We start from the raw sequence: 27,201 nt of genomic DNA, 5'->3' as shown, positions 1-27,201 counted from the left end.
TTGAAGTTTCATTAGGTCCCATTTGTTTATTTTTGTTTCTTTTTCCATTACTCTAGGAGGTGGATCAAAAAAGATCTTGCTGTGATTTATGTCAAAGAGTGTTCTTCCTATGTTTTCCTCCAAGAGTTTTATAGTGTCCAGTCTTACATTTAGGTCTCTAATCCATTTTGAGTTTATTTTTGTGTACGGTGTTAGGGAGTGTTCTAATTTCATTCTTTTACATGTAGCTGTCCAGTTTTCCCAGCACCACTTATTGAAGAGACTGTCTTTTCTCATTGTATATCTTTGCCTCCTTTGTCATAGATTAGTTGACCATAGGTGCGTGGGTTTATCTCTGGGCTTTCTATCTTGTTCCATTGATCTATGTTTCTGTTTTTGTGCCAGTACCATATTGTCTTGATTACTGTAGCTTTGTAGTATAGTCTGAAGTCAGGGAGTCTGATTCCTTCAGCTCCGTTTTTTTCCCTCAGGACTGCTTTGGCTATTCGGGGTCTTTTGTGTCGCCATACAAATTTTAAGATGATTTGTTCTAGCTCCGTAAAAAATGCCATTGGTAATTTGATAAGGATTGCATTGAATCTGTAGATTGCTTTGGGTACTATAGTCATTTTCACAATATTGATTCTTCCAATCCAAGAACATGGTATATCTCTCCATCTGTTGGTATCATCTTTAATTTCTTTCATCAGTGTCTTATAGTTTTCTGCATACAGGTCTTTTGTCTCCCTAGGTAGGTTTATTCCTAGGTATTTTATTCTTTTTGTTGCAGTGGTAAATGGGAGTGTTTCCTTAATTTCTCTTTCAGATTTTTCATCATTAGTGTATAGGAATGCAAGAGATTTCTGTGCATTCATTTTGTATCCTGCAACTTTACCATATTCATTAATTAGCTCTGGCAGTTTTCTGGTGGCAGCTTTAGGATTCTCTATGTATAGTATCATGTCATCCGCAAACAGTGACAGTTTTACTTCTTCTTTTCCAATTTGTATTCCTTTTATTTCTTTTTCTTCTCTGATTGCCGTGGCTAGGACTTCCAGAACTATGTTGAATAATAGTGGTGAGAGTGGACATCCTTGTCTTGTTCCTGATCTTAGAGGAAATGCTTTCAGTTTTTCACCATTGAGAATGATGTTTGCTGTGGGTTTGTCATATATGGCCTTTACTATGTTGAGGTAGGTTCCCTCTATGCCCACTTTCTGGAGAGTTTTTATCATAAATGGGTGTTGAATTTTGTCAAAAGCTTTTTCTGCATCTATTGAGATGATCATATGGTTTTTCTTCTTCAATTTGTTGATATGGTGTATCACATTGATTGATTTGCGTATATTGAAGAATCCTTGCATCCCTGGGATAAATCCCACTTGATCGTGGTGTATGATCCTTTTAATGTGTTGTTGGATTCTGTTTGCTAGTATTTTGCTGAGGATTTTTGCATCTATATTCATCAGTGATATTGGTCTGTAATTTTCTTTTTTTGTAGTGTCTTTGTCTGGTTTTGTTATCAGGGTGATGGTGGCCTCATAGAATGAGTTTGGGAGTGTTCCTTCCTCTGCAATTTTTTGGAAGAGTTTGAGAAGGATAGGTGTTAGCTCTTCTCTAAATGTTTGATAGAATTCACCTGTGAAGCCATCTGGTCCTGGACTTTTGTTTGTTGGAAGATTTTTAATCACAGTTTCAATTTCATTACTTGTGATTGGTCTGTTCATATTTTCTGTTTCTTCCTGGTTCAGTCTTGGAAGGTTATACCTTTCTAAGAATTTGTCCATTTCTTCCAGGTTGTCCATTTTATTGGCATAAAGTTGCTTGTAGTAGTCTCTTAGGATGCTTTGTATTTCTGCGGTGTCTGTTGTAACTTCTCCTTTTTCATTTCTGATTTTATTGATTTGCGTCCTCTCCCTCTTTTTCTTGATGAGTCTGGCTAATGGCTTATCAGTTTTGTTTATCTTCTCAGAGAACCAGCTTTTAGTTTTATTGATCTTTGCTATTGTTTTCTTTGTTTCTATTTCATTTATTTCTGCTCTGATCTTTATGATTTCTTTCCTTCTGCTAACTTTGGGTTTTGTTTGTTCTTCTTTCTCTAGTTTCTTTAGGTGTAAGGTTAGATTGTTTACTTGAGATTTTTCTTGTTTCTTTAGGTAGGCTTGTATAGCTATAAACTTCCCTCTTAGAACTGCTTTTGCTGCATCCCATAGGTTTTGGATCATTGTGTTTTCATTGTCATTTGTCTCTAGGTATTTATTTATTTCCTCTTTGATTTCTTCAGTGATCTCTTGGTTATTTAGTAACATATTGTTTAGCCTCCATGTGTTTGTGTTTTTTACGTTTTTTTCCCTGTAATTCATTTCTAATCTCATAGCGTTGTGGTCAGAAAAGATGCTTGATATGATTTCAGTTTTCTTAAATTTACTGAGGCTTGATTTGTGACCCAAGATGTGATCTATCCTGGAGAATGTTCCATGCGCACTTGAGAAGAACGTGTAATCTGCTGTTTTTGGATGGAATATCCTATAAATATCAATTAAATCTATCTGGTCTATTGTGTCATTTAAAGCTTGGGTTTCCTTATTAATTTTCTGTTTGGATGATCTGTCCATTGGTGTAAATGAGGTGTTAAAGTCCCCCACTATTATTGTGTTACTGTCGATTTCCTCTTTTATAGCTGTTAGCAGTTGCCTTATGTATTGAGGTGCTCCTATGTTGGGTGCATATATATTTATAATTGTTATATCTTCTTCTTGGATTGATCCCTTGATCATTATGTAGTGTCCTTCCTCGTCTCTTGTAACATTCTTTATTTTAAAGTCTATTTTATCTGAGATGAGTATAGCTACTCCAGCTTTCTTTTGATTTCCATTTGCATGGAATATCTTTTTCCATCCCCTCACTTTCAGTCTGTATGTGTCCCTAGGTCTAAAGTGGGTCTCTTGTAGACAGCATATATATGGGTCTTGTATCCATTCAGCAAGCCTGTGTCTTTTGGTTGGAGCATTTAATCCATTCACGTTTAAGGTAATTATCGATATGTATGTTCCTATGACCATTTTCTTAATTGTTTTGGGTTTGTTTTTGTAGTTCCTTTTCTTCTGTTGTGTTTCCCACTTAGAGAAGTTCCTTTAGCATTTGTTGTAGAGCTGGTTTGGTGGTGCTGAATTCTCGTAGCTTTTGCTTGTCTGTAAATCTTTTGATTTCTCCATCAAATCTAAATGAGATCCTTGCCGGGTAGAGTAATCTTGGTTGTAGGTTCTTCCCTTTCATCACTTTAAGTATATCATGCCACTCCCTTCTGGCTTGTAGAGTTTCTGCTGAGAAATCAGCTGTTAACCTTTTGGGAGTTCCCTTATATGTTATTTGTCATTTTTCCCTCGCTGCTTTCAATAATTTTTCTTTGTCTTTAATTTTTGCCACTTTGATTACTATGTGTCTCGGCGTGTTTCTCCTTGGGTTTATCCTGTATGGGACTCTCTGCGCTTCCTGGACTTGGGTGGCTATTTCCTTTCCCATGTTAGGGAAGTTTTCGACTATAATCTCTTCAGATATTTTCTCGGGTCCTTTCTCTCTCTCTTCTCCTTCTGGGACCCCCTATAATGCGAATGTTGTTGCGTTTAATGTTGTCCCAGAGGTCTCTTAGGCTGTCTTCATTTCTTTTCATTCTTTTTTCTTTATTCTGTTCCGCAGCAGTGAATTCCACCATTCTGTCTTCCAGGTCACTTATCCGTTCTTCTGCCTCAGTTATTCTGCTATTGATTCCTTCTAGTGTAGTTTTCATTTCAGTTATTGTATTGGTCATCTCTGTTTGTTTGTTCTTTAATTCTTCTAGGTCTTTGTTAATCATTTCTTGCATCTTCTCTATCTTTGCCTCCATTCTTATTCTGAGGTCCTGGATCATCTTCACTATCATTATTCTGAAATCTTTTTCTGGAAGGTTGCCTATCTCCACTTCATTTAGTTGTTTTTCTGGGGTTTTTTCTTGTTCCTTCATCTGGTATATAGCCCTCTGCCTTTTCATCTTGTCTATCTTTCCGTAACTGTGGTTTTTGGTCCACAGGCTGCAGGATTTTAGTTTTTCTTGCTTCTGCTGTCTGCCCTCTGGTGGTTGAGGCTATCTAAGAGGCTTGATGGGAGGGTCTGCTGGTGGGTAGAGCTGACTGTTGCTGTGGCGGTCAGAGCTCCATAAAACTTTAATCCACTTGACTGTTGATGGGTGGGGCTGGGTTCCCTCCCTGTTGGTTGTTTTGCCTGAGGCAACCCAACACTGGAGACTACCTGGGCTCTTTGGTGGGGTTAATGGCAGACTCTGGGAGGGCTCATGCCAAGGAGAACTTCCCAGAACCTCCGCTGCCAGTGTCCTTGTCCCCACGGTGAAACAGAGCCACCCCCCGCCTCTGCAGGAGACCCCCCAACACCAGCAGGTAGGTCTGGTTCAGTCTCCCCCAGGGTCACTGCTCCTTCCCCTGGGTCCCGATGCGCACACTACTTTGTGTGTGCCCTCCAAGAGTGGGGTCTCTGTTTCCCCCAGTCCTGTCGAAGTCCTGCAATCAATTCCCACTAGGCTTCAAAGTCTGATTCTCTAGGAATTCCTCCTCCCGTTGCCGGACCCCCAGGTTGGGAAGCCTGACGTGGGGCTCAGAACCTTCACTCCAGTGGGTGGACTTCTGTGGTATAAGTGTTCGCCAGTCTGTGAGTCACCCACCCAGCAGTTATGGGATTTGATTTTACTCTGATTGCGCCCCTCCTACCGTCTCACTGTGGCTTCTCCTCTGTCCTTGGATGTGGGGTATCCTCCTTGGTGAAGTCCAGTGTCTTCCTGTCTATGATTGTCCAGCAGCCAGTTGTGATTCTGGTGCTCTCGCAAGAGGGAGTGAGAGCACGTCCTTCTACTCTGACATCTTGGTTAATCACCATTTACTATTGAGTTGGGTACTCAGATAAGTTTTGAAGGCTTTTCCATTTGGCTTCATACTCACAGGAAAGCTCTTCATCATGGCTCCAAGAAGACCCCCACCCAACTTCTTCTGGTCCTGGCATTTACATTCTCAGATAAATGAATATCATGATATGTAGAATAAATCAAAGTGAAATGTGTAAGTAGATAACAGAAGATAGGAAGAATATATATGTTAGTGAAATCAGTGCCTTCCACTGAGAAATCAAATCAGTACTTTAGTGGGTTGGCATTGTTACCTCTGCCAGAGTTTGTTTTTGTCTCTGAAAGTCAGAGAAAAGGCCTGGGATGTGGACTGTGGGGATAGAAATGATTGCAGACTAGAGATGATTGCCTTTATCTTACTAATATGAGCCACCTGTCAGTATTTTGGTATTGTAACACAGTTTCTTTCTCTTTGTTTTTTCTTACCAAAGCCCCCTCCCATCAGGGCAAAGAAGGGAGAAGAGAACTGCCTGTGACAGTGAAAAGAAAACCCTTGCAAACCCCAGAGCTGGCTAACTTCACGGCTTTACGTAGGACCAGCTTAGTTCTGCACTTGGAAGTCTGTCATGTCACCACCTGTGTCAATATCATATTGTCTGTTTTCCTTTGGCAAATCTTAGGCTTGCTTTTTTAGGAGAAATGTTTTGTTTCCTTGATCTGGGCTGTATATTCATTTTAATACTTCTATATTGAATTAAACTCAATGGCTTAATTTTTCATTTAAAACAAAACAAAAACTTAACAAGAAGCCACTGCCCTAGTTGGGCGGGAGAACTGAGGGAAGTGCTGCTCTAAATGAGCTCTGGTTTCCTGACCAAAAGGAGGAACATACAAGGGCCCTGAGAATATTTACATATGTAATACCTCAGACACTTATTTTTGAATTATTGTGGAGAACAAGAAGGTGTTAGAAGCCTGGAGATATTAATATAATCTTCCAAAAAAGGTATTCTGTCAACTAGTCCATGTTGATTCCAGGGCAAACTCTAGGAGGCTCTGGCAAAGAGATGGCATATATGCCTCAAAAAGTGAGAAGCACAAAGAGTTTCAGCACACGTTCTGAACAAAGACTAAGAGACTTTAGGCCAAGGATTCTCTACTGCATCAGATTCATGTCTCTTTTAATACATATTTTGTAGTGTACTGTCCTGAACTTAAAGTCAAAGATAATATAACCTTCCTATATAGTTATAAAACAAACATATATATGTGCACACAAATGCCTTAACAGTAACTTAAAGTAAAAGTTTTGAAGTGTGATAGTAAAATTTATTCTCATGTATGAATGTTTAGGTATGACCATACTGGAAGGCATAAAGAAGTAATCAAGTGGGACTTCCCTGGTGGTCCAGTGGTTAAGAATCTACCTCCCAATGCAGGGGACTAAGGTCCTACATGCCGCAGGGCAACTAAGCCTGCGCGCTCGAGCCTGCGGGCCACGACTAGAGAGAAGCCCACATGCCGCAACAAAGAGCCCGTGTGCCACAAGGAAAGATCCTGCATGCTGTGACGAAGATCCCACATGCTGTAACGAAGACCTGACGCAGCCAAATAAATTTTTAAAAATAATAATAAAGAAGTAATCAAGGGAAGTCCCTGGTGGTCCAGTGGTTAGGTCTTGGCACTTTCACTGCCTGGGCACGGGTTTGATCCCTGGTTGGGGAACTGAGATCCCGTGAGCTGCGTGGCACAGCCAAAAAAAAAAAAAAAGTAATCAAAAGCTTTTACCAACATGTAGAATCACCATGAATGCAGACTTCTACAAATGTGGACTTAGATATATTAGCATTTCTGAATACCACAGTGATGTGGTTTTCAGAAGTGAATGCTTCTTGGTAAAGACCTGAAGTAAACAAAGTATGATCTTCCTGTGGTCTACATGGAAGTTCCCTTCCTAGAAAATTCAGCATGTATTAAAACCATGTTAAAAAATATTCTGTGTTTATATGTAAAACTGACATAGGGGCTAGGCTGAGATAGTAAACATTCACAGGTCTCATGGCAGATCTTCACTGTGCAGAAACTACTCACTAAAATGTTGCAGGATGCCCAACATGCCTGGCCTCTGCAGGTGGCACTTACGGAGCACGACAATACCAAGACCCCAGAGGTGGCCCTGTTGCTATTGGGAGTTTTTCATGGCCTTGTCTGTTAGATGGAAAAGCACAGAATGGCTGGCTGGTCTCATTCAAGGAGTTCAAATCCGTTGGAGAGGCTTACCACTGGGAGGGATGTTTCTAGTGCCTTCCCTACTTCTCTACAGAGAAAAACGAAGGCTGTCGGACATTAGTCTTTTTCTTTCAGTCTTATTGAGCTATAACTGACATATAACATTGTATAAGTTTAAGGTGTACAACATAATGATTTAATATATGTATATATTGTGAAATGATTACCATAATAAGCTTAGTTAACATCTATCACCTCACATAGTTACATTTTTTTTTTTTTTGTCTTGTGATGAGAACTTTTAAGGTCTGTTCTCTTAGGAGCTTTCAAATATACAATACAGTGTTAACTGTAGTCACCATGTTGTACATTACATCCCCAGAACTTATTTATCTTAACTAGAAGTTTGTACCTTTTAACCACCTTCATCCATTTCCCTTACCCTGCTTATTGGTCATCAAAATGACTACAGTTGACCCTTGAACAGCACCGGTTTGAACTATGCAGGTCCACTTACATGTGGATTGTTTTTCACTAAATACATATGACAGTACCACACAATTTGAGGTTGGTTGAATTCACTTATGTGGAAACAATACAGAGGGCAGACTGTAAAGATAAACGTGGGTTTTCAACACCTGTGTGGAGGGTCAGTGCCCTTAAACCCTGTGTTGTTCAAGGGTCAGATGTGTTTGTTTTAATTTATTTATTTTTGGCTGCATTGGGTTTTCATTGCTGCACGCAGGCTCTCTCTAGTTGCGGTGAGCAGGGTCTACTCTTCATTGCAGTGCGTGGGCTTCTTATTGCAGTGGCGTCTCTTGTTGCAGAGCACAGGCTCTAGGCATGTGGGCTTAGTTGTTCCGTGGCATGTGGGATCTTCCTGGACCAGGGATCGAACCCATGTCCCCTGCATTGGCAGGCAGATTCTTAACCACTGTGCTACCAGGGAAGTCCTGAGGGTCAGCTGTATTTGGATTAGATGTTCTTTTTTTTAATATATATAAATTTATTTATTTATTTATTTTTGGCTGTGTTGGGTCTTCATTGCTGCGTGCGGGCTTTCTCTAGTTGGCGGTGAGTGGGGGCTACTCTTCCTTGCAGTGTGTGGGCTTCTCATCTCAGTGGCTTCTCTTGTTGCGGAGCACGGGCTCTAGGTGCGTGGGCTTCAGTAGTTGTAGCCCGTGGGCTCAGTAGTTGTGGCTCACGGGCTCTAGAGCGCAGGCTCAGTAGTTGTGGCACACGGGCTTAGTTGCTCCATGGCATGTGGGATCTTCCCGGATCAGGGCTCAAACCCATGTCCACTGCATTGGCAGGCGGACTCTTAACCACTGTGCCACCAGGGAAGCTCCTAGATGTTCTTTTAAGGTGCTTTTCAACTCTAAGATTTTCTACTTCTCAATAACGACATTTTTGATTCTTCTAATTGTTTTCGTGTTAATAAGAAAACATAATTGCATTAACAAGTGTTAAGTGACAATGATGCATAGCACCACTACGATTATTTTCTGTGACCCTTTTCGTTCTAAACCTTCTGGCTAAGTAGTCCTCTTTTTTCTTTGAGCTCATCCACTTTTGACCCTCTCTTTCCTGTGGGGAGCCCCCTGCAGAGCTGATGGGCTCTTGCCTCCACTGGGGCTTTAGAACAGTTGTCATCCGGAGAACCAAACTACACAGTCTACAAAAGAAATCTGCCTTGTAATTTTTCAGTGACTAATTTCCCAGTATCCCATGTAGTATACAAAAAGAGTGAGTATAGACCATGAGAATGTGTGTGTGTTAAAGTTTTATTGTTATCCTGTTTGATTCTCATCTCTTTTTTTTTTTAACATCTTTATTGGAGTATAATTGCTTTACAATGGTATGTTAGTTTCTGCTTTATAACAAAGTGAATCAGCTATACATATACATATATCCCCGTATCTCTTCCCTCTTGCGTCTCCCTCCCTCCCGTCCTCCCTATCCCACCCCTCTAGGTGGTCACAAAGCACCAAGCTGATCTTATGAATCAACTCCTAAAAGTTTAGATTTGAATTTTAACTTGTCTAATACCAAGTTTTATTTTTTCATTTAAGGCTATTTCTGATGCTTGGAAGCTATCCTTTCAGCCGTAAGGATGGTAATAAATCTTTGCCTCCCACAGTTCAGACCAAGAATTTACTGCAACAAGGTAAACAAAACAAGTATATACACATAAATAATTATATGACATCTATTTTTCATGTTTTTCCCCATTTCCTGCCCTGTGTATGTAGACTTAATTCAGACTTAATGTGCTTTCACCCTCATTGTTTTAGAGTCTACCAGATGATATTTAGGTAAGCATGGGTCAGACTGCACCTCTAGAGTCAGACAGCACCGTTACAAGCTGAGTTGTGACTCATTTTGTGGAGGGTTCTCTTCCCTTTGACAATAAATTTTAATTTCACTCAAGGTCAAAGTGAAGGTAGAAATTCTCTCTCCCATGCTGTTGTTCTTGCTAACTTCTCATGCTAGAAATAATGGCTTATATTTGTTATGTGGATTCCTTGTTCTTTATTATTTGAATTAAACTGCCTCCCCTTTTGTACAAAGCTGGATATCTTCCACAGTCCAGAGCAGGGAGTAAGGATACTCCAAGGGGAGAATTGAACTTCTTCCCCAATTTGGAATTTCTGCACACAGCACATTATTTCAGGTTCCCAGATTGTTAAGCTGACTCCTTCAGACAAGGATATCTTAAAATTTCCATTGGTTATAACAAGTATTGGAAACATTAAAAGAGAGAAAGGAAAAAGCTACTCACAATCCCACCCCTAGCACATTCACTGTTTTAAATTTCCCATAGTGTTTTGTGGTCCTTGTCTCTGTGCAAACTTTTTTTTCCAAGTTTCATCATTCATAGATTTACAAGAAGTTCCTTTGTTATGCCTTCCTAGGGAAACTCTTATAATTGATAGAGTCCAAATACAAAATTGAGAACTGCAGTGAACATCTTTATTTTTCCCTAAATCTGTACATTTTCATCCTCTGAATTTAAAAACAAAAAAACCCCAAAAACCCAAAAAGAATCCAAAAAACACTTGTAAATCTGCCCCCTTTTCACAGTCATGTTATTTTGAAGGGATTTTTTTGTTGGTTAGGCAGAGTTTTATTGCTCATTTTTTAAGGATGGGCAGTATTTGGGGACACAGTTGCCCTCAGCCTTTGACCTGATCTTGGATGCCTGCCAAAAAAAAAAAAAAAAAGAATACCCCAGGAAAATTTGATGTAATAGAGGAAATTTCAAATGAGGAACTTCAGATTTTCTTTAAAGAGTTTTCTTAGAAGTGACAAGTTGTTGAAAACTAGTTGTCTTCATTTGGATCTCATCAAATCAATGTGTCTCATTTTTGTCATTAAATCTAGATATCAGCTGATGGTTATGAAGTAGAAAATCTCATCTCTGAAGACCTCACAAAGAGAAGTCATGGTTTTAGGACAGAGTATTTCATTAAGCCACCAGTCTATGTGACAGTTTCCTTTCCCTTCAATGTGGAAATCTGTAGGATTAACATAGACCTCACAGCTGGGGGAGGCCAGAATGTCACTGGCCTGGAAATGTATACATCTTCCCTGTCCAGCAGAGTGTCTTGGAATACCCCCGAGTGCCAGACCCCAGGCCCAGATGAGCCATCCATTCCGGACAAAGAAGCGTTCACTTTGGTGGGCAAAGTCTTGTTGAAAAACCAGAGCCAAGCGGTGTTTAGCCACAGGGGCTTCAAAGCCAGGCCACCTTTTGGCCCGATGGAAGCCACACTCCCCTCCCCTGCTGTTGTGGCCCAGGAGCTCTGGAATAAAGGGGCTCTTTCTCTTAGTCATGTGGCCCATCTCAAGATTTGTATCACCCATGTGACAGGCAGTGGTATCCCTTGTATCAAGCGGTTGGAAGTATGGGGTCAGCCAGCCAAAACCTGCTCTCAGGAGGTGATAGACAGTGTTTTGCTGGTTGCCTCAGAGAGCCTCCCTCAGGACTTGTCTCTACAGGCCCCAGCCTTGCCCATGGAGAGTGACTGTGATCCTGGGGGCCAGTCTGAGGGCCAGCAGGCCCCCTCCAGCCTACTGGAGCTGGCTGAGGTAATTCGGGATGTACCTGAAGAGTTCCTGGATCCCATCACCCTGGAGATCATGCCTTACCCCATGCTGCTGCCCTCAGGCAAGGTCATTGACCAGAGCACGCTGGAGAAGTGTAACCGTAGTGAAGCCACATGGGGCCGAGTGCCCAGTGACCCTTTCACAGGAGTAGCCTTTACTCCACACTCCCAGCCCCTGCCTCACCCCTCCTTGAAGGCCCGGATCGACCATTTCCTGCTGCAGCACTCCATCCCTGGCTGCCACCTGCTTGGGAGAGCACAGACTGCATTGGCAGTGACCCCTTCTTCCATTGCTCTGCCCTCTCAGAAAAGGAAGATGGAGCAGGGTGAACATGCCCCAGACAGTAGCCTTGGCTTAAATGCTTCCTGTTTTTCTACCACAAGCCTTCTGGTCTCACCCACTACCTCAGAGCACACTGCTAAGAAAATGAAAGCTGCCAGTGAGCTCATGGATTGTTCAACAGGTAATCCCTCGTCTTATGTCCAAGCCGTCGTCATCTCTACTCCTCCCGGGTGACACTGGGCACTTGCCCTTTGTTTTATGCTTTGCTGGCTTAAATTACACCAAAACTTACTGGCTTAAAGAACCACACATTTATTATCTTACAGCTTCTCCGGTCAGGAATCTAGGCATTGCTTAGCTGGTTTGTCTGCTTTAGGGTGTTCCAAGGCTGCTATCAAAGTGTTGGCAGGGCTGCAGCCATCTCAAGTCTTGACTGGGGAAGGATTCACTTCCAAGGTCACTTGTGATTGTTGCAGGATTCAGTTCCTTGCTGAATTGTTGCACTGGGGGCTTCACTTCCCTTTTGTCTGGTGGCTGGATTCTGCCCTCAATTCCTTGCCATATGGGCCTCTCAAGGGCAGCACACAACATGGTAGCTGTGTACACCAGCATGTGCAAACAAGTGGAAGTCAGTCTTGTAGAACCTAATCACAGAGTGACATTCCATCACTTCTATTGTATTCTGTAAGAAGCAAGTTACTAAGTTCAGGTGGGATTAATTGGGGGCCATTTCAGACACTCTCCCACACCATTGATTCCTATTTTATTCAATGTATTTACCCAAGATTGGTGGTTGGATTTTGTCTAATGTCTTTTCAATATCAGTAGAGATGATATTATGATTTTTCATCCTTAGATCTTTTAATACAGTAAAGTACATTAATAGGCTTCTTAATATTGAACCACTGTTATATTCCTGCAAGAAACTCCATTTGGTCATGCTGCTTTTAGTGTACTGCTTAATTCTGTTTGCTAGTGTTTTTATTTAGGATTTTTGCCTTCACTAATGAGATTGGACTGCAGCTGTGTGTGTGTGTGTATGTGTGTGCACGAGTACACATCATCTTCTGTCAGGTTTTGGTATCAATGATTTGCTCCATAAGAAGAATTAGGAAATTTTCCTTTTCTAAACTCTGGAACAATTTAGTAGTATTAGAATCATTTACTCTTCCTTCCTTCCTTCCTTCCTTCTTTCCTTCCTCCCTTCCTCCCTTCCTCCCTTCCTCCCTTCCTCCCTTCCTCCCTTCCTCCCTTCCTCCTTTCCTCCCTTCCTCCCTCCCTCCCTTCCTTCCTTCCTTCCTTCCTATCTGTCTGTCTATCTATCTATCTATCTATTTATCTGTCTATGCCGGGTCTTAGTTGTGGCATGCAGTATCTCTGTTGCTGCATGCGAGATCTTCGTTGCGGCATGCAGGATCTTTTTTTCTTTTTAGTTGCGGCATGTGGGATCTAGTTCCCTGACCAGGGATCGGACCCGGGCCCCCTGCATTGGGAGCGTGGAGTCTTAACAACTGCACCACCAGGGAAGTCCCTCATTTACTCTTTACACGTTTGGTAGAATTCCCCTGTGATTTTCATTGCTTGGTGCTTTTGGAGATAGCTCTTTGACAACTTTTTCTTTTTCCTTATGAAAACTAGTCTGTTTAGAGTCTATCATTCTTTTTTTTTAACATCTTTATTGGAGTATAATTGCTTTACAATGTTGTGTTAGTTTCCGCTGTATAACAAAGTGAATCAGCTATATGTATACGTATATCCCCATATCCCCTCCCTCTTGAGCCTCCCTCCCACCCCCCCTATCCCACCCCTCTAGGTCGTCACAGAGCAGCGAGTTGATTTCCCTGTGCTATGCTGCAGCTTCCCACTAGCCATTCATTTTACATTTGGTAGGGTATATATGTCAATGCTACTCTCTCACTTCGTCCCAGCTTCCTCTTCCCTCCCGTGTCCTCAAGTCTGTTCTCTACGTCTGCATCTTTATTCCTGTGCTCCCACTAGGTTCATGAGTACCATTTTTTTAGATTCCATATGTATGCATTAGTGTATGGTATTTGTTTTTCTCTTTCTGACTTACTTCACTCTGTATGACAGACTCTAGGTCCATCCACCTGTATCATTCTTTAAAGTTCCTCTCTTAGTCTAAAAGGCTTATGCAGATAGCACACTTAAAGGTTACGTATGTGTCTTCTCTGACTTTGAGTGTAAATTTTAGTTAACAAGACCCCCAGAAACTCCTGGAAGCATCTGAGGTGCAGTGAGGCAAGATGAGGAGAAAGGTACTTAGACCTTGATATTTGTGGAGGTCTCCAGTGGTGTTGGCCTTGACAGATTTGTTGGTGACACAGGACCACGCTGACCAGTGCTCCTTCAAGGCCTCAAGCGGATATCCTATGTCGTACATACTGTAGACCAAACATTCCACTCCCCACTTTGGGGTACTTCTATGGTGCCACTTTGGGGAACCCTGCTATCAGGCAGATCTCTAGGTCCTTTCTTCGGCAGCTGTTCCCATCTCCTGTTACCTTCACCCTCAGCCCATATCCAGAGAAGGCCCTATAGATAGTGGAGTGGGCAGAGTGAGGTCTTCATTATTCCACTCGATAATAACTGCTTTGCTTTACCTAGGAAGCAAGAGGACACGAACACCAAGGGAGTGCAAGCCAGTGGCCCTGCAGAGTTGAGGGGGCCCTAGCAGGGAGGAGATGGGGAAAGAGCAGACTAAGGCTGTTGGGGAGGGCATGGGGGCAGGGAGCAGGGGTACAAAACTGGGCGTTTACTTGCCCCAGTCATTTCCTTGGCAGGCAGGGAGGCCTTCAGAAAGTAGGGTACAGTTCTACAGGTGAGCCAGGAGGTGGCCCAGGCCTGCCCAGCAATTTGTACAGGAGGAGAAAAGCTAGCACAGAGTCCAGGAATCCTGAAAGCAGTGTGGGATGGGTAAGAACTGCCAGGGACCCCAGGGCTTTAACTCCTGGTATCCTGTCGTCACAGTCTATTAGTAGACATTAGGGAGGACCTTCTTTATGTTTGTGTCTATTTGAAGTTAGAAGTACCATTTGTGGTTCTCAGAGGACTTTGTGTTTTGGTCTTCGCTTTTGCCAAACCTCTCTGGATATTGTGGTCTGTGCGTCTCTCAACAGGTCCAGTATCCCATGAGCAAAAGCTGTCACAAAGCTTAGAAATTGCCTTGACGTCAACCCTTGGCTCCATGCCCTCCTTCACAGCTCGGCTGACCAGGGGACAGCTCCAGCACCTCAGCACAAGAGGGAGCAGTGCTTCCTGGAGGCCAGGCTCCAGCTCGGGTAAGAGGGGCCCTGTCTATCTCCTCAGAGCCCTTGAACAGGATGCCGGGCCATGCCTCTGGGGCTCTGTGAACCTCTATGCCCAGGCTCCTTAGCTCCAACACCCAGGCCTTTCCTTTTCCAGGGGGAGTTCAAGGGCTGCCTATGAAGTTTAACTCTTCACAAGAAAGTCTTTCTTTAGTCAATTCTTAGTAATTCTGTGGCGTTGGGGATTGGTATTTTTTGGTAAGATCTAATGTTAATTACTCTGTCCTGAGGACTTTTGTTTGTTTCTCCCTTTTTGCTTATTTTTCTTATGTAGTCTGTCTCTCATCTGACATCTGGGGTACTTTATGTAAATGTGGAGGGTGGTTTCAAGTTGAGTATGTCATCTTCATCCCTTCCTATTAACATTTTCACCAGTATCTTAGAACAGTGATAGCTTACTGTGGTAGGTTTTGCCTAAAATGAACCTGGGACCACAACGGATGATAGGATCGGTTAGGATACAAAGTGAGAGAACCTGGAGCATTTTTTACAAGATGAAGTCTGGTGGGGCTAATGATAAGGTATACACTTGCTTCCTCCTGCCTATCCAAAGTTAGTCTGTTCTCTTATTGCCTGCATCCCAGGCCATCTTACCTTTTCTGCCTCTTGTCCCCTCCACCCCCTGTTTCTCTGATTATGTTTCCATCCTAATCATTCCCAGAACCTGTCTTGTCCAGGTGACCATCAATTTCCATGACCCCAAATTCGATGGTCACTTACCCTCTCAGCAGCGTCTCTTGTGGCTAACCAGCTCTCCTTCCTGAAACACCTTCTGTCTTGGCCTTCCAGATGTTATGCTCTTTTTCTCCCCATTTTCAATGGTCTCTCTTCAGTTTCCATTGCTGATTCTTCCTTCTCTTCCAGACTCTTGTCTTATACCCTCTTCTCTATACTCTGTGTCACTCAAGTGAGAGCCCACTTGGCCTGTGACTGCCCATATTCACCTGTAGCTCCTTCCTCTCCTTGGAACTCAGATCCTGACCTCCCTTACAGCTTCTTGGCACCTCTATGTGGGAAACTCATGGATATCTTAAGTGAATTTCTAACTCAGAACTGCAGGCGCCTCCAAAGGTTTTTCCCCATAGCCCCCCATCATCCAGTCACTGGTAAAAGAGCAAGCATCTTCTACCCTGTGGTCAAGCCTATAACATCGAGGTCATCCTTGGTTTCCGTCAACATTCCTGACATTCTATTCATCATCAAGTCTTGTTTACACAGACTCCAAACTAGATCCAAAGTAGATCTCTCTACTTTCATCTCTACATTTCTCTTTCTACTTTCATCTCTACTTTCATCATCGTCTTGTTTACACTGCTCCAAAGTAGATCTCAGGGATGTCCTCTCTGCTCCATTACTCTTGCTGCTACCCTGGCCCCAGCTCCTGCACTGCTCCCCCAGATTCCTGTAGCAGCCTCTGCTGCTCCTCCACAGTCACCCTTGCCTTGCCCATCCTCCTCATAGGAGCCAGAGGGATCTTTTTATGTAAGCCAGATCATGATACTCCACTTCTTAGAATCCTTCCAGGGTATCCCGTTGAACTTGGAATAAAATATAAATTGCTGCCTGTGAGGTCCTGCATGTTCCAGCCCTGCTCCACCCTCCTCTGCCACTCTCTCACACATCACACCTTTGTCTTTTCTGTTTCTTTAATGGACCAGCCACTCTTTGTACTTGCTGTCCCTTTCACTCATGCATGGCTGGCTCCCTTTCATTCTTATGGCTCTTCACCCAAAAGGTCATCCTTGCCCTCTCCAGATGGGTGTGGATTGGGGAAGAAAGAGCAGCCTCCCTAGGCAAGGGCCACGGGAGAAGAGCAGCAGGTATAGCTTGGGGAGGAGGGGTGGCAAGACCTGCCCACTGTGGCCCTCATTCAGGAGACCCTGTGGGAAGCATGAAGGAAGGAGCCTGCAGCACAAGAAAGGGATTGATGGGTCAGGAGGGGAGTTGCTGGGCTACAGGGCTAAAGAGACTCAGGTGCCAGGCTCAGCAGGCAGGTCTGCTACAGACAGACCTCAGCCCTGCCCCTCTGGTGACCTCCGTCCCCCCTTGACCTGCCCAACCTGGGCACCTCAGACCATTTTTTGCTCTTTCTTCTTGTCACATCTCACCTTTCTTGCAGTTTATCAAGGTTGTCAGGGTGAGCTTGTGCCTTGCTCTGACCTTGGCAGCCTATCCAGGGGAAAGTCCATCTTGCTGGGAGAGCAGCAGGAAGGGCCCAGTGCTGCCCAGCAGCCCTCAGAAGCCAGCTTTTCTTGAGCATTCATTGGAGCACCGAGATTTGATTATGGAGAGGAGGCTCCCCAGATTCTCAGGCTCCCTGACATCCTCTCCTCCCAGATCAGTCAGAGGCGGCCTAGGGAGGGAGGAAGCCAGGCTGCTGAAGGGATGCAGGGTAGGGAAGCTTCTTGTCCTACTCCAGGCACATGCCCGCCTCCAGGATGGAGCCTGGACTGGGGGCAGCTTTTCCTAACCCTGGCCTATTTTCTTCCCTGATTCACCAGAGCAGCCTGGGAGCATCCTGGGCCCCGAATGCACATCCTGCAAAAGAGTGTTCTCTCCCTACTTCAAAAAGGAGCCCGTGTACCAGCTTCCCTGTGGCCATCTCCTGTGCCGGCCCTGCCTGGGTGAGAAGCAACGCTCCCTGCCCATGACATGCATAGCCTGCCAGCAGCCATTTGCCAACCAGGACGTTCTGCGGGTTCACGTCTGAGTGACTGGCCTCAACCTGAGAAGACCCATCGCTGGGAGGAGCTGAGGAGGAGCGAGTGGGGGGTCAAAGCTCCTAAGGTCTGGCCAGGCCCCAGGCACAGGGGGGCCTCTGCTTTCTCGCGGGCTTTCCCTTTGTCTCCTCCCACAGCGTAGCACATGGGCCTGCGGAGTGAGGGGTCAGGGAAAGGGCTCTCCACGCCCGCTCAAGTGGCAATAGGATAACAAAGCCATAGTTTGAGCTGGGAGGGATGGGGGAGATGTCCCTTCCCTCCCGTGCCTCCCTGCCAGCACCCCCTGCCAGAGCCCAGGGCCTGCTAGAGCCAGCCCCACCCTCTGAGGCCCCCCAGGTCGTCTGCACACACCCCTCAGCCTACAAGGTGGATGTGAATGTGGCTTGGGATCTCAGAGAGAGCCTCCACCTTCAGTGTCACCCAAAAGTGGAGCATGGCAAGGATCTGTGGAGTGAATGACTCAGCCCCTCTGACTGGCAGACCACTCCGAGCCTTAATAAAGCAATGGTTGACGTCTGCTGTGGGCTTCCTCTTGTCTGTGTCATCATACTCCTCTACCCCACCTGCACCCACACAAAGTGGGACTGTCACAGGGCAGCCGTGAGCAGTCACTGCAACCCAGTCAGATTGTAATTTGAGTCAATGGCCTGAAGGGACAAGAAGTTGCATTTGCAGGTGCATCTGATGCATGAGGGTTTGCAGGTGGGTGTGCATGCCAATTGGGAGGGTTGAGCAGCTCCCTAGGCTGGTGACGGCTTGCTTAGCTGCGTGTTGGCAGAGCTGCACTGCCCTCCGAGGGGAGAAGGTACCTTTTCTGCATGGGGCCTATTTCAGCAAAGATACTTATGGATAGATTGCATTTTTTTTTCCCATTCAAAATTTTGGAGCCCCAGAGGGAAAATAAGTATTCCTACAACTGTTTACTGTATGGAGTAGATCCTAGTCATGGAAGAATATCCGTGAGAAAATACACTGTGCTAGTCCCTGTTCCCTCTGAGCATGTTTGGGAAGGAGGAGCACAGCGATGCTTCTTATTTTATTCTTGAGATTTCATCCCAGCCACCGGTGGACAGGCTGCGGGGGTCCCTCAGGCCACTCAGGATACTGAGCCACCTGCTCTCCGCTACTCCCACAGGCCTGCTGCCTCCGCTTTGCTCTAGTGGGACCCTCCAGGGCAGAGGCCAGCGTTCTCTCTGGCTTCCACGCTTTGCTCACAGGGCAGAGAGAACTATAGTTCTTACACTAATGGGGGAAGGAGGGAGCTTATTAAAAATTCCATTCTTGGACTCCAGATCGTAAGAATTTAGAGATCTGGGGTTGAGGTTAGAGAATGTGTTTTTAAGAGTTCCTAGAAGGTGTGTATAGCCACAAAGGTGGCTGTGGAGAGGCAATCCCACCCTCCCCTCTGCCTCCTGGTGACACTTCCCTTGACCCCTCCTCACATGAGCCTCCAAGGTCTGCATTGGTGGGCTTTCCTCTTGGCTGGCGAGGCTCCCGTGTGTCCTTTGGCTTTAAATGTCTGGGTCAGTCCAGATTATTGCCTTATCTTCCTTGTGTGCTTGTGTTCTAGGAAAAGCCCCACCATTGCAGCAAAAGCACTGCTACAGAGGGGAGGGCAGTTCCTACCCTCAGCCTGTCATGGGCTCAGGGTAACAGCCTAGTTCCCCAAGAGCAAGTTCACTGCTGGGAGGCCTTCCCTCTGGGGTTTGTCTCGTCTCTCCCGACCTGGGAGCCTGAGGAAGCCGCCAGCGTGGGGTCAGCATAAAGTGCAGCGTGCCCAGATGAGGGCAGAGGTTCCTCCCTTCCTGCAGGGGGCCTGGTGATCTGCATTTTGAACAGGCTTCTGCTCCCCAGGTAGCTCTGGGAGGAAGCCAGGCATGGGAGCCCCTGTGATGGACAGGTGGCGCCATATCCACATCCTTGGAAATGCATCCATTTTTATCTTAAAGAGTCCCCTAAAATGAAGTGGTCTTTTCACCAACCTTGCCAGAAACACACAAAGCACTGCTGGGCTCTGTTTCTCTCCCCTAGAAAATGAGAATAACTTTTCTCTTGCTGCCAACTAGACTCAAAGGATAGTTTGTTTCTCACCAGAGCCCAGGGCGGGCACAAAGCAGTTAACCAATAAACTCAAGGAGCTGGACTCTTGACTCTGAGAAGACTCGGGACTTCAAAGCCTTGTGACCCCACTGCCCCCTTGCCTGACCACAGGGTCTGTGGGGGCACATGTCCCCTTTCCTGTAGCATTTACTCAACAAAAGGCCATTTTTGGCACGCAGCCCTGGGCCCTTTGAGAGCAGGAAGCTGGGCCGCAGCGGCTGGTCTCCAAATCTTCATCCCCAAGGTGCAGTGAGGCCTTGCCCCACATCCTGGCCGTTCCCTTGTGGGGCCAGGGCCCCAGGCCTTGGCTACTCTGCCCTCACTCATGCTCGCTCTGCCTTCACCCTCCAGCCCCAGGGGCAGGCAGAAAGGAGGGCCACTCAGAAGTAGTCCTGAAGGTAGAAGAAGTAGGAAAACCGAATCACCAAGAGGAGCAGCTGCTCTGTGCCCGGAGTACTCCATCTCCAGGCGTCTGCGTCTGGGTCCTGGAGCTGAAAGGCTCCCCCATCCCCTCGTCAGCCCTGCTTCCTCCCGTGGGTCTCCAGCCTGAGGCCACTCAGCTGCTGGGTGCTTTTCCATTCCCCAAGAAATGGTCCTCTGCTGCCTGGCTTGCTGTAAGTAGGTCTGCAGACAAAGAGACCTGCCCCTGGAGGGACCCCCGTGACAGGCTGCCGGGCTGCCGGGCTGCCGGGCTGCCGGGCTGCTGCTCACCTCCTGTCTGCAGTATTGTGATGCTGGGCTGGCTGCCTGTGTGCTGGCCACTGGGGCAGGGGCGGGGCTCCTGGTGTGCTGGGCCCTCCCGCGGAGCTGCCCTCTCCCCTCTCCAGCCCACACCGGCCTGCTTGGCCGCTCAGTCCACTTACACAGGCAGGATCTTTCCTTCCAGTTCTAGGCTGGAAGGGGAGTGGCTGGATTGGGAATTGGCCAAAGAGGCACTGGCCAGTAGAGTGGCTATTTAAAGTAAATAAAAATAACTCAGTTCCTCAGTCACACCAGCCACATTTGAAGTACTGGATAGTCACATGTGCTAGTGGCTACCCTGTTGGACAGCACAGATACAGAACATTCCACCATCAAAGAAAGTTCTATTGGACAGTGCTGGCCCTCGGTGTTCCCCTTACCGCTTAGGAACTTGTCTCGCGGGAAAGTAGGGAAACACCCCTACACGGGGGTGGAGCTTGTAACGGAGAGCAGGACAGTGGGGTAGAGAATCAGATGAGCCCGCACCTTGCCGGCCACCCCCACCCCCGACCTGGCAGAGGCCATGCCCCCAGGCTCCTCCCTGCTGTAATGCGCTCCCTCCCTTACAAAGAGATGCCTTGGCCCAGAGGGTGACAAAATCTCCAGAGTGGCACAGGGAGGAGGTGAGGAGGAAGGAGGAAGAGGCAGCCATGTGGCAGTTGGCAGGTTTTTTCCACCAAGGTTTGCATCAGTAACAAGGTAATGCTACCCATAGCCATACTACTGAGAGATGACCACTCAAACATGGCTCTCTTGGCTCTTTTCCCTTCCAATATTTTTTTATAAAGAAAAAGAGACACGTGTATGTACTGTGTGGTTCTGTTGCCTGCTATTTCCCTTAACATTATTTAATGGACATTTGCCCTCATTACACACTATTCTTATTATAAAGATCATTTTGAAGAACAAGCCAGAATAACTAGAAAAAAGCTGAAAATGAACAGTTTGATTTGGGGGTGGGGAAAACTAACCCATGAATACACAGACAGAGCAATGAAAAAAATTTAAAAATCCAGAAACAGGCCCAACTGCATATGGAAATTGGGGCAGGGGGGACCTCTCAGTAAGTGGTGCTGGAGTCACTGGAAGAAGGAAACCATCTAAGAACTAGAAGAAAATGGAAAATGAGGAAATTCCTGTAAACCTGGAAGTGAGAAAAACTTTCCTGAATTCAGAATCCACATATAGTTAGGGGAAAGATTGATAAATTTGACTACATAAAAAAACAAAAAAAACCTCTTACATAGAAAAAGAAAGCCACCATTAGCCAAGTAAAAACACAAATTACAAACTGGGAAAATACAATATGTAAGTTGTATTACAATGGTTAATATTCCAATATATAGCTTCTAAAACTAAAGACACACAAAGAAATGCAAATGGCCTTTTAAGCATGTCAAAAGATGCTCAACCTTGCTCATAATATGATGAAATAAAAAATAAGCCTGGGGCTTCCCTGGTGGCGCAGTGGTTGAGAATCTGCCTGCTAATGCAGGGGACACGGGTTCGAGCCCTGGTCTGGGAAGATCCCACATGCCGCGGAGCAGCTGGGCCCGTGAGCCACAACTACTGAGCCTGCGCGTCTGGAGCCTGTGCCCCGCAACGGGAGGGGCCGCGATAGTGAAAGGCCCGCGCACCGCGATGAAGAGCCGTCCCCGCACCGCGATGAAGAGTGGCCCCCACTTGCCGTAACTAGAGAAAGCCCTCGCACGAACTGAAGACCCAACACAGCCAATAAATAAATAAATAAATAAATAAAGTAGCTATAGAAAGCAGAGACCTTAGATGATATTGAGGGGTGTTATTAAAAAAAAAAAAAGCCTGAAATACCATTTCTTGTTTAGCAGATTGGCACAAATCTCAAAATTTGGCCACAATCTGCTGGTGAGGCTGTGGGAATGCAAGGGGTACACCCTCTGTGGAGGAGAATATCTAGCAAAGTTACATACGCATGATCCCTCTGACCCAGCCATCTCACCTATAGGATTCTAGCCCAAAGATTCTTTGGCAAAAAAGACAACGATTCCAACCCTACCAACAGGCAGCCTGAGCAGCCAGGGCTGGTCTGGGGGGCTTAGAGCCACGTCATCCCCTGTGGAGTGGCCAGCTGTGTCCAGAAGATGGGCCCAGGAACAAGTGGTTTGCACACACATGATTTTGCATGTATTATCAAGGAGATTATAGAGAATTTGAAGCCCATCCAGGTATGAAAAACAACAACAACAACAAAAAAACCTTTTCATTCAGAAGTCTTTCAGGTGGTCCAGTGGTTAAGAATCTTTCTTGCAATGCAGGGGATGCCGGTTCAATCCCTGGTCGGGGAACTAAGATCCCACATTCCAAGGGGCAACTAAGCCCACACGCCACAACTAGAGAAGCCCGAGCACCACAACTAAGACCCGATGCAGCCAAAAATAACAAATAAAAATAAATAAATAAGTCTTTTAGAAAGTTTCTATATATTGAGCATGCCGTCCTGGGAATTGTGCTAAGCACTTCATACATATTATCTCATTTCATCCTCACAACTCTCAGTAGAAGGAGTAAGCCGAGGCCCAGTTCCATGAAGAGCTCATCTGACTGACTCCAAGGTCACCAACTTAACCCCTGAGATGCTCTGAAGGTAGTAGAGGCTGGCAAAGATCAGACTCAGGTCCTCTCTACAGGGGTGGCCTGGATGTTGTCACCACAGAGCCACTAAAGATCCCTCCATTGAACGAGAGCCTAGTGCAGGGAACGGGTCATTGCCAGCACTGATCTGGTGGGAGACCACCCAACTCCACGACCTACTAGAACCTTTCCACTTGGGCCCAAGTCCACCATGAGACCCAGAACTAAAGAAACAAAAAAGTCTATGGAATAACAACTCATGACCAAGCTACAGCACAGCTTTTGAAAATTCAAAAATATTATACCTCTAGGCACAAAAAATAAAATAATTCCCTTCCCCCCACTACCGCCAATAAAGACTCAGCAGCATTAACTTCCTGTAAATGGATACATCTTCTGGTTGAAATGAAAATGGAAAAGTACCTGTCATGTACAATTACTGAAAGAGGTGAGTGTGGGAAGGAGCAAGGAGACAGATGGAAGAGTGGCTCAGGAATGGTCTCTGGCAGGCTGCGGCCAACAGCAGTGGGTGCTAGGATCCCGAGATGTGGTTGCCATGGTACAGACAGCAGCTCCAGTTGTGTGATGTATGTGGCTGAGGGAGAAAGAGAAAGAGAAACTGGGTGACGGGGAAACAATAACCAATGAGCTCTATGTGGTCCTGGGCAGGTGGGCAGGCATAAGGGATGGACAGACTGGGGGACAGTCCCGGGAAAATATCAGGAAGCAGAGGTAGGAGTAGGGAGGAAGGGGGGCTGCTGACACCCTCTAAGGTGGTAAGAAGAACTGGGTTTGAAAAGAGAGGGTCTAGAGAATGAGGGTCAGGGAGGCAGAGACACAGCTTGGCCTCCGCCTCCCATGATTCCTCATATTCTCCCCTTGGGGCCGGGGCCCAGACATCAACTGTGACTCAGCTGATGAAATGCAACCTCATGGCTCATTAATTAGGAAGCCTGTAATTAGCCTGTCTCAGAAACCAGGATCCCCCAGAGAGAGCCCCTCTCACCTGCCTTCCTCTCCCTCCCACCCCAAGAATGAGATCAGGCTTGAGGGGATCTGGCCCCTGGGAATGAGGAGGGGAGAGGGAGCATGAACACCAGGGGTAAATGAGATGCCGAGGCATGCGTTTATGCACCAGGCGGCCTTGGCAGACTGACCTTCTGTAATGAGATGGCGGAAATGATGGTAAGTGCCTCAGCCCCTGAAAGTTTCCTCGACTCAAGAAACCTGTGGGCAGGCTTGAGCGGCCTGGGTGGACCTGTTCAAGCTTGGTCTGTTTAAGGCCTGCAAAGCTGTGGCCCACACGGCTCAGTCATGGAGTGATCTGGAGCAAGAATACAGATTCAGCCGCCAAAACGCAGTTTCACATGATACGTGATGTCTGTCAGCAACTCTTCTTCAAATTCCCCCTTTATCCTCCCATCTACCTCCTGCAGTCCTTTTGTGCACCTGCTCCCATACCTATTTTTCCAGTGCTCCCTAGAAACATCTATTCCAAACCTTAGTCTTCATCCTTTCCTCCTGACTTCACACCACTGGGACGATTTCAAATGATTGGTTGCCAATTATTCAGCGCTCCTCCCACCCAAAGGGGCAGTTTGTTCCTTCTCTTGACCCTGGACAGGCTTGTGGCTGCTTCGACCAGTGGAGTGTGGCAGCAGTGACCCTACGAGATTTCTGAGGCTACCAGTCTGCTTTGTTTGCTGGAACACTCACTCTTGAAGCCTTGAGCCACCAAGCAAGAAGTCCAACTATCCCAAGGCCACCAGGCTGTGAGGAGCCACACAGAGAGGCCACAGGCAGGCAGGCACTCCAGTTGGCAGTCCCAGCTGGGCCCAGCCTCTGAGTCATCTCAGCCCAGGTGCCCAGGCATGTGCATGAAGAAGTCTCCAGATGATTCCAGCCCCAAGCCATTCACTCTTTCCAGCAGGGATGCCACACATTGTGGGGTAGAGAAAAGGTGTCCTTGCTGTGCCCTGTTGGGACTCCCGACCTTCAGAATCCATGAGCATAAAGAAATGGTGGTTGTCTGGAGCACTGCATTGTGGGTGGTTTGTTACACAGCAGTAGAAACAGGAACAACCACAAAATCCTAGACAATTGCTGCAGAGGGGTCTGGAGAAGGAGCGGGAGAACCTGGGAGCTCAAAACCAGAATCCTCTTAGCAGAGAGGGGAGGGGAAAGCCTGAAAATATTCCTATGCTAATATTTTGTACCTGACCGTGGGCAGCCAGCACAGACAGAGGATCCTAATGCTCCCGGGCTGGCCAGCACACTGACTTGGCCATTTACTGAAGAGCCAGTGAGGGGCCTGATGCAGGGTCCTGGGGACACAAGGATGAAAGAAACACTGTCTAGTGGGGCAGGGAGACGGGGAAACACATGATTAAGGGATGTCTAGGTATGGTACTACATCAACCTGCAAGGAGAGTCAAGTCTGCTAAGGTCAGGGATGGGGGCAAGAAAGATGGGACTCTGGTACTGATTTCAGAAAAACATCTCAGTGGATTTTGGGGGGAGGCATCCGCTGACTCTTCATAATAGCATCCTGATTTTCTTTTAAGGCACTACCCTTTCTCCATTGGCTACAGACTGAGGGAGCTTTAAGGAATGGACATATGACCCTCAAGAACATGAGGGGCAGGTAGGATTGGTCAGGAAGGGGCAGAAGGCAGTGAAATGGGTGTTTACACCCTGGTTTGGACCCTGGTGTCCTATGACAGGCGAGGAGGAAGCAGCTGAGTTGTTGGAGCCATGTGCCTACTGAGGGCAGGGCTCTGGCAGACTCAAGGACCATTAATGTCTAAGACCCAGACAAGAGAAGACCTTAGAGGGCCTTCTCTGGCTCTCCTTAGGGTGAGACCAGGGGACATGCCCACACAGAATCTGTGCACTGAGGGTTGTGGCCTGGAACCTGCTGCCTAACTTTCCCATGACTGTATCTATGGCTGGAAGAGTCCTCTTCCCTGGGTCTGAGCTGTGCAAATGTGCCTACGTGGCGGGAAGGGGAGGCGATTTGTGAGGTGCACAGGCAGAGCTTGGAATGTCCACCTGTGTGCCTGTCCCTGGGATGTGGGACAGAACAAAGCTGTAGGGAGAGACCAGCCCCCTAGGCTACCAAGTTCTGCTGCAGACCTCCAAATCTGAACATGGACTTCAGGTCATCATGAACATATATTTTTCAAGGTAGGAGGACAGAACACATTTCATTTTACATTTTGTTAGCGTGACGTACAACTTTTATATATTTAGTCATATTTTACCCCAGGTCCTAAAAAAGGTGGAGCTGATACTTAAAAACAAAAAAAAAAAGTTTTATTATGGAAAATTCCACACACATACAAAAATACAGATTAGTATAATCAACTCTCACGTACCCATCACCCAGTTTCAACAACTCTCAATTCATGGCTAGTCTTGTTTCTTCTTTTTTTTAAAAAATTTATGTATTTATTTATTTATTTTTGGCTGTGTTGGGTCTTCGATTCTGTGCGAGGGCTTTCTCTAGTTGCGGCAAGCGGGGGCCACTCTTCATCGCGGTGCGCGGGCCTCTCACTATCGTGGCCTCTCTTGTTGCAGAGCACAGGCTCCAGACGCGCAGGCTCAGTAGTTGTGGCTCACGGGCCCAGTTGCTCCGTGGCATGTGGGATCTTCCCAGACCAGGCTCGAACCCGTGTCCCCTGCATTGGCAGGTGGATTCTCAACCACTGCGCCACCAGGGAAGCCCCTCTTGTTTCTTCTTTACTTACCCTCACCCAATTCACCCCTCTCATGTTATTTTGAAGCAAGTTAGGGTGGTATCAGATTAACACATTTAGGACATGATTTGCAGGAGCTCCTGGAGTTCTGTCTTCCCAAAAAAACAGCACATCACAACCTGGGATAACCCATCAAAGCCTTGAAAGGCACAGGGGTGGAGACCCCTCTCCCTCAGGGGTACTCTGGTGTTGGGGTCCTGCTCCTGCTCCTTGCTGGCGGTGGCACTTCAGGAAACTGCTTAACCCTTTTAAGCCTCAGTTTCCACATCAATAAAATGGTGATAAATGTATCTTCTGACATTGTTACGCAGCTTATAGTGTAGTTCTGGGAACACACTGTCAGCTTGCAGTAATTGTTAGCTATTCCCCATCACGCCTGTTTAGGCATTTTCCCTGTTTAATGTAGAAGATGGACAGATAAGTTTCTCCTCCCTGAGAAAGGAGAGGCTCGGAGGAGG

General features: G+C 46.2%; 1 protein-coding gene across 9 annotated transcripts in view; it reads left to right on the top strand.

The window, feature by feature from the left end:
• UBOX5 (U-box domain containing 5) overlaps window positions 1–22,147 on the top strand; it is a 45,749-nt gene extending 23,602 nt beyond the window's left edge. For 3 of the 9 annotated variants that reach the window (XM_082428527.1, XM_082428524.1, XM_082428521.1), the window contains exons 2-6: window positions 5,359–5,486; window positions 9,169–9,263; window positions 10,481–11,669; window positions 14,626–14,787; window positions 17,316–22,147. In XM_082428527.1, coding sequence (XP_082284653.1) covers window positions 9,210–9,263; window positions 10,481–11,669; window positions 14,626–14,787; window positions 17,316–17,524 — 1,614 coding nt within the window. In that variant the 5' untranslated portion in view covers window positions 5,359–5,486; window positions 9,169–9,209 and the 3' untranslated portion in view covers window positions 17,525–22,147. Of the gene's footprint in view, window positions 1–5,358; window positions 5,522–9,168; window positions 9,264–10,480; window positions 11,670–14,625; window positions 14,788–17,315 lie in introns of all 9 variants that reach the window. The other 6 variants (XM_082428526.1, XM_082428525.1, XM_082428523.1 and 3 more) reach the window with 4 other exon arrangements.
• Window positions 22,148–27,201: the final 5,054 nt, after the last annotated feature.

This window comes from Balaenoptera physalus (genome assembly GCF_965194825.1).
Source record: "Balaenoptera physalus genome assembly, chromosome: 16".
NCBI classification, from domain to species: domain Eukaryota; kingdom Metazoa; phylum Chordata; class Mammalia; order Artiodactyla; family Balaenopteridae; genus Balaenoptera; species Balaenoptera physalus.
Note: the sequence above shows the minus strand (reverse complement) of the source record. Positions and strands in the feature narration are given on the sequence as shown.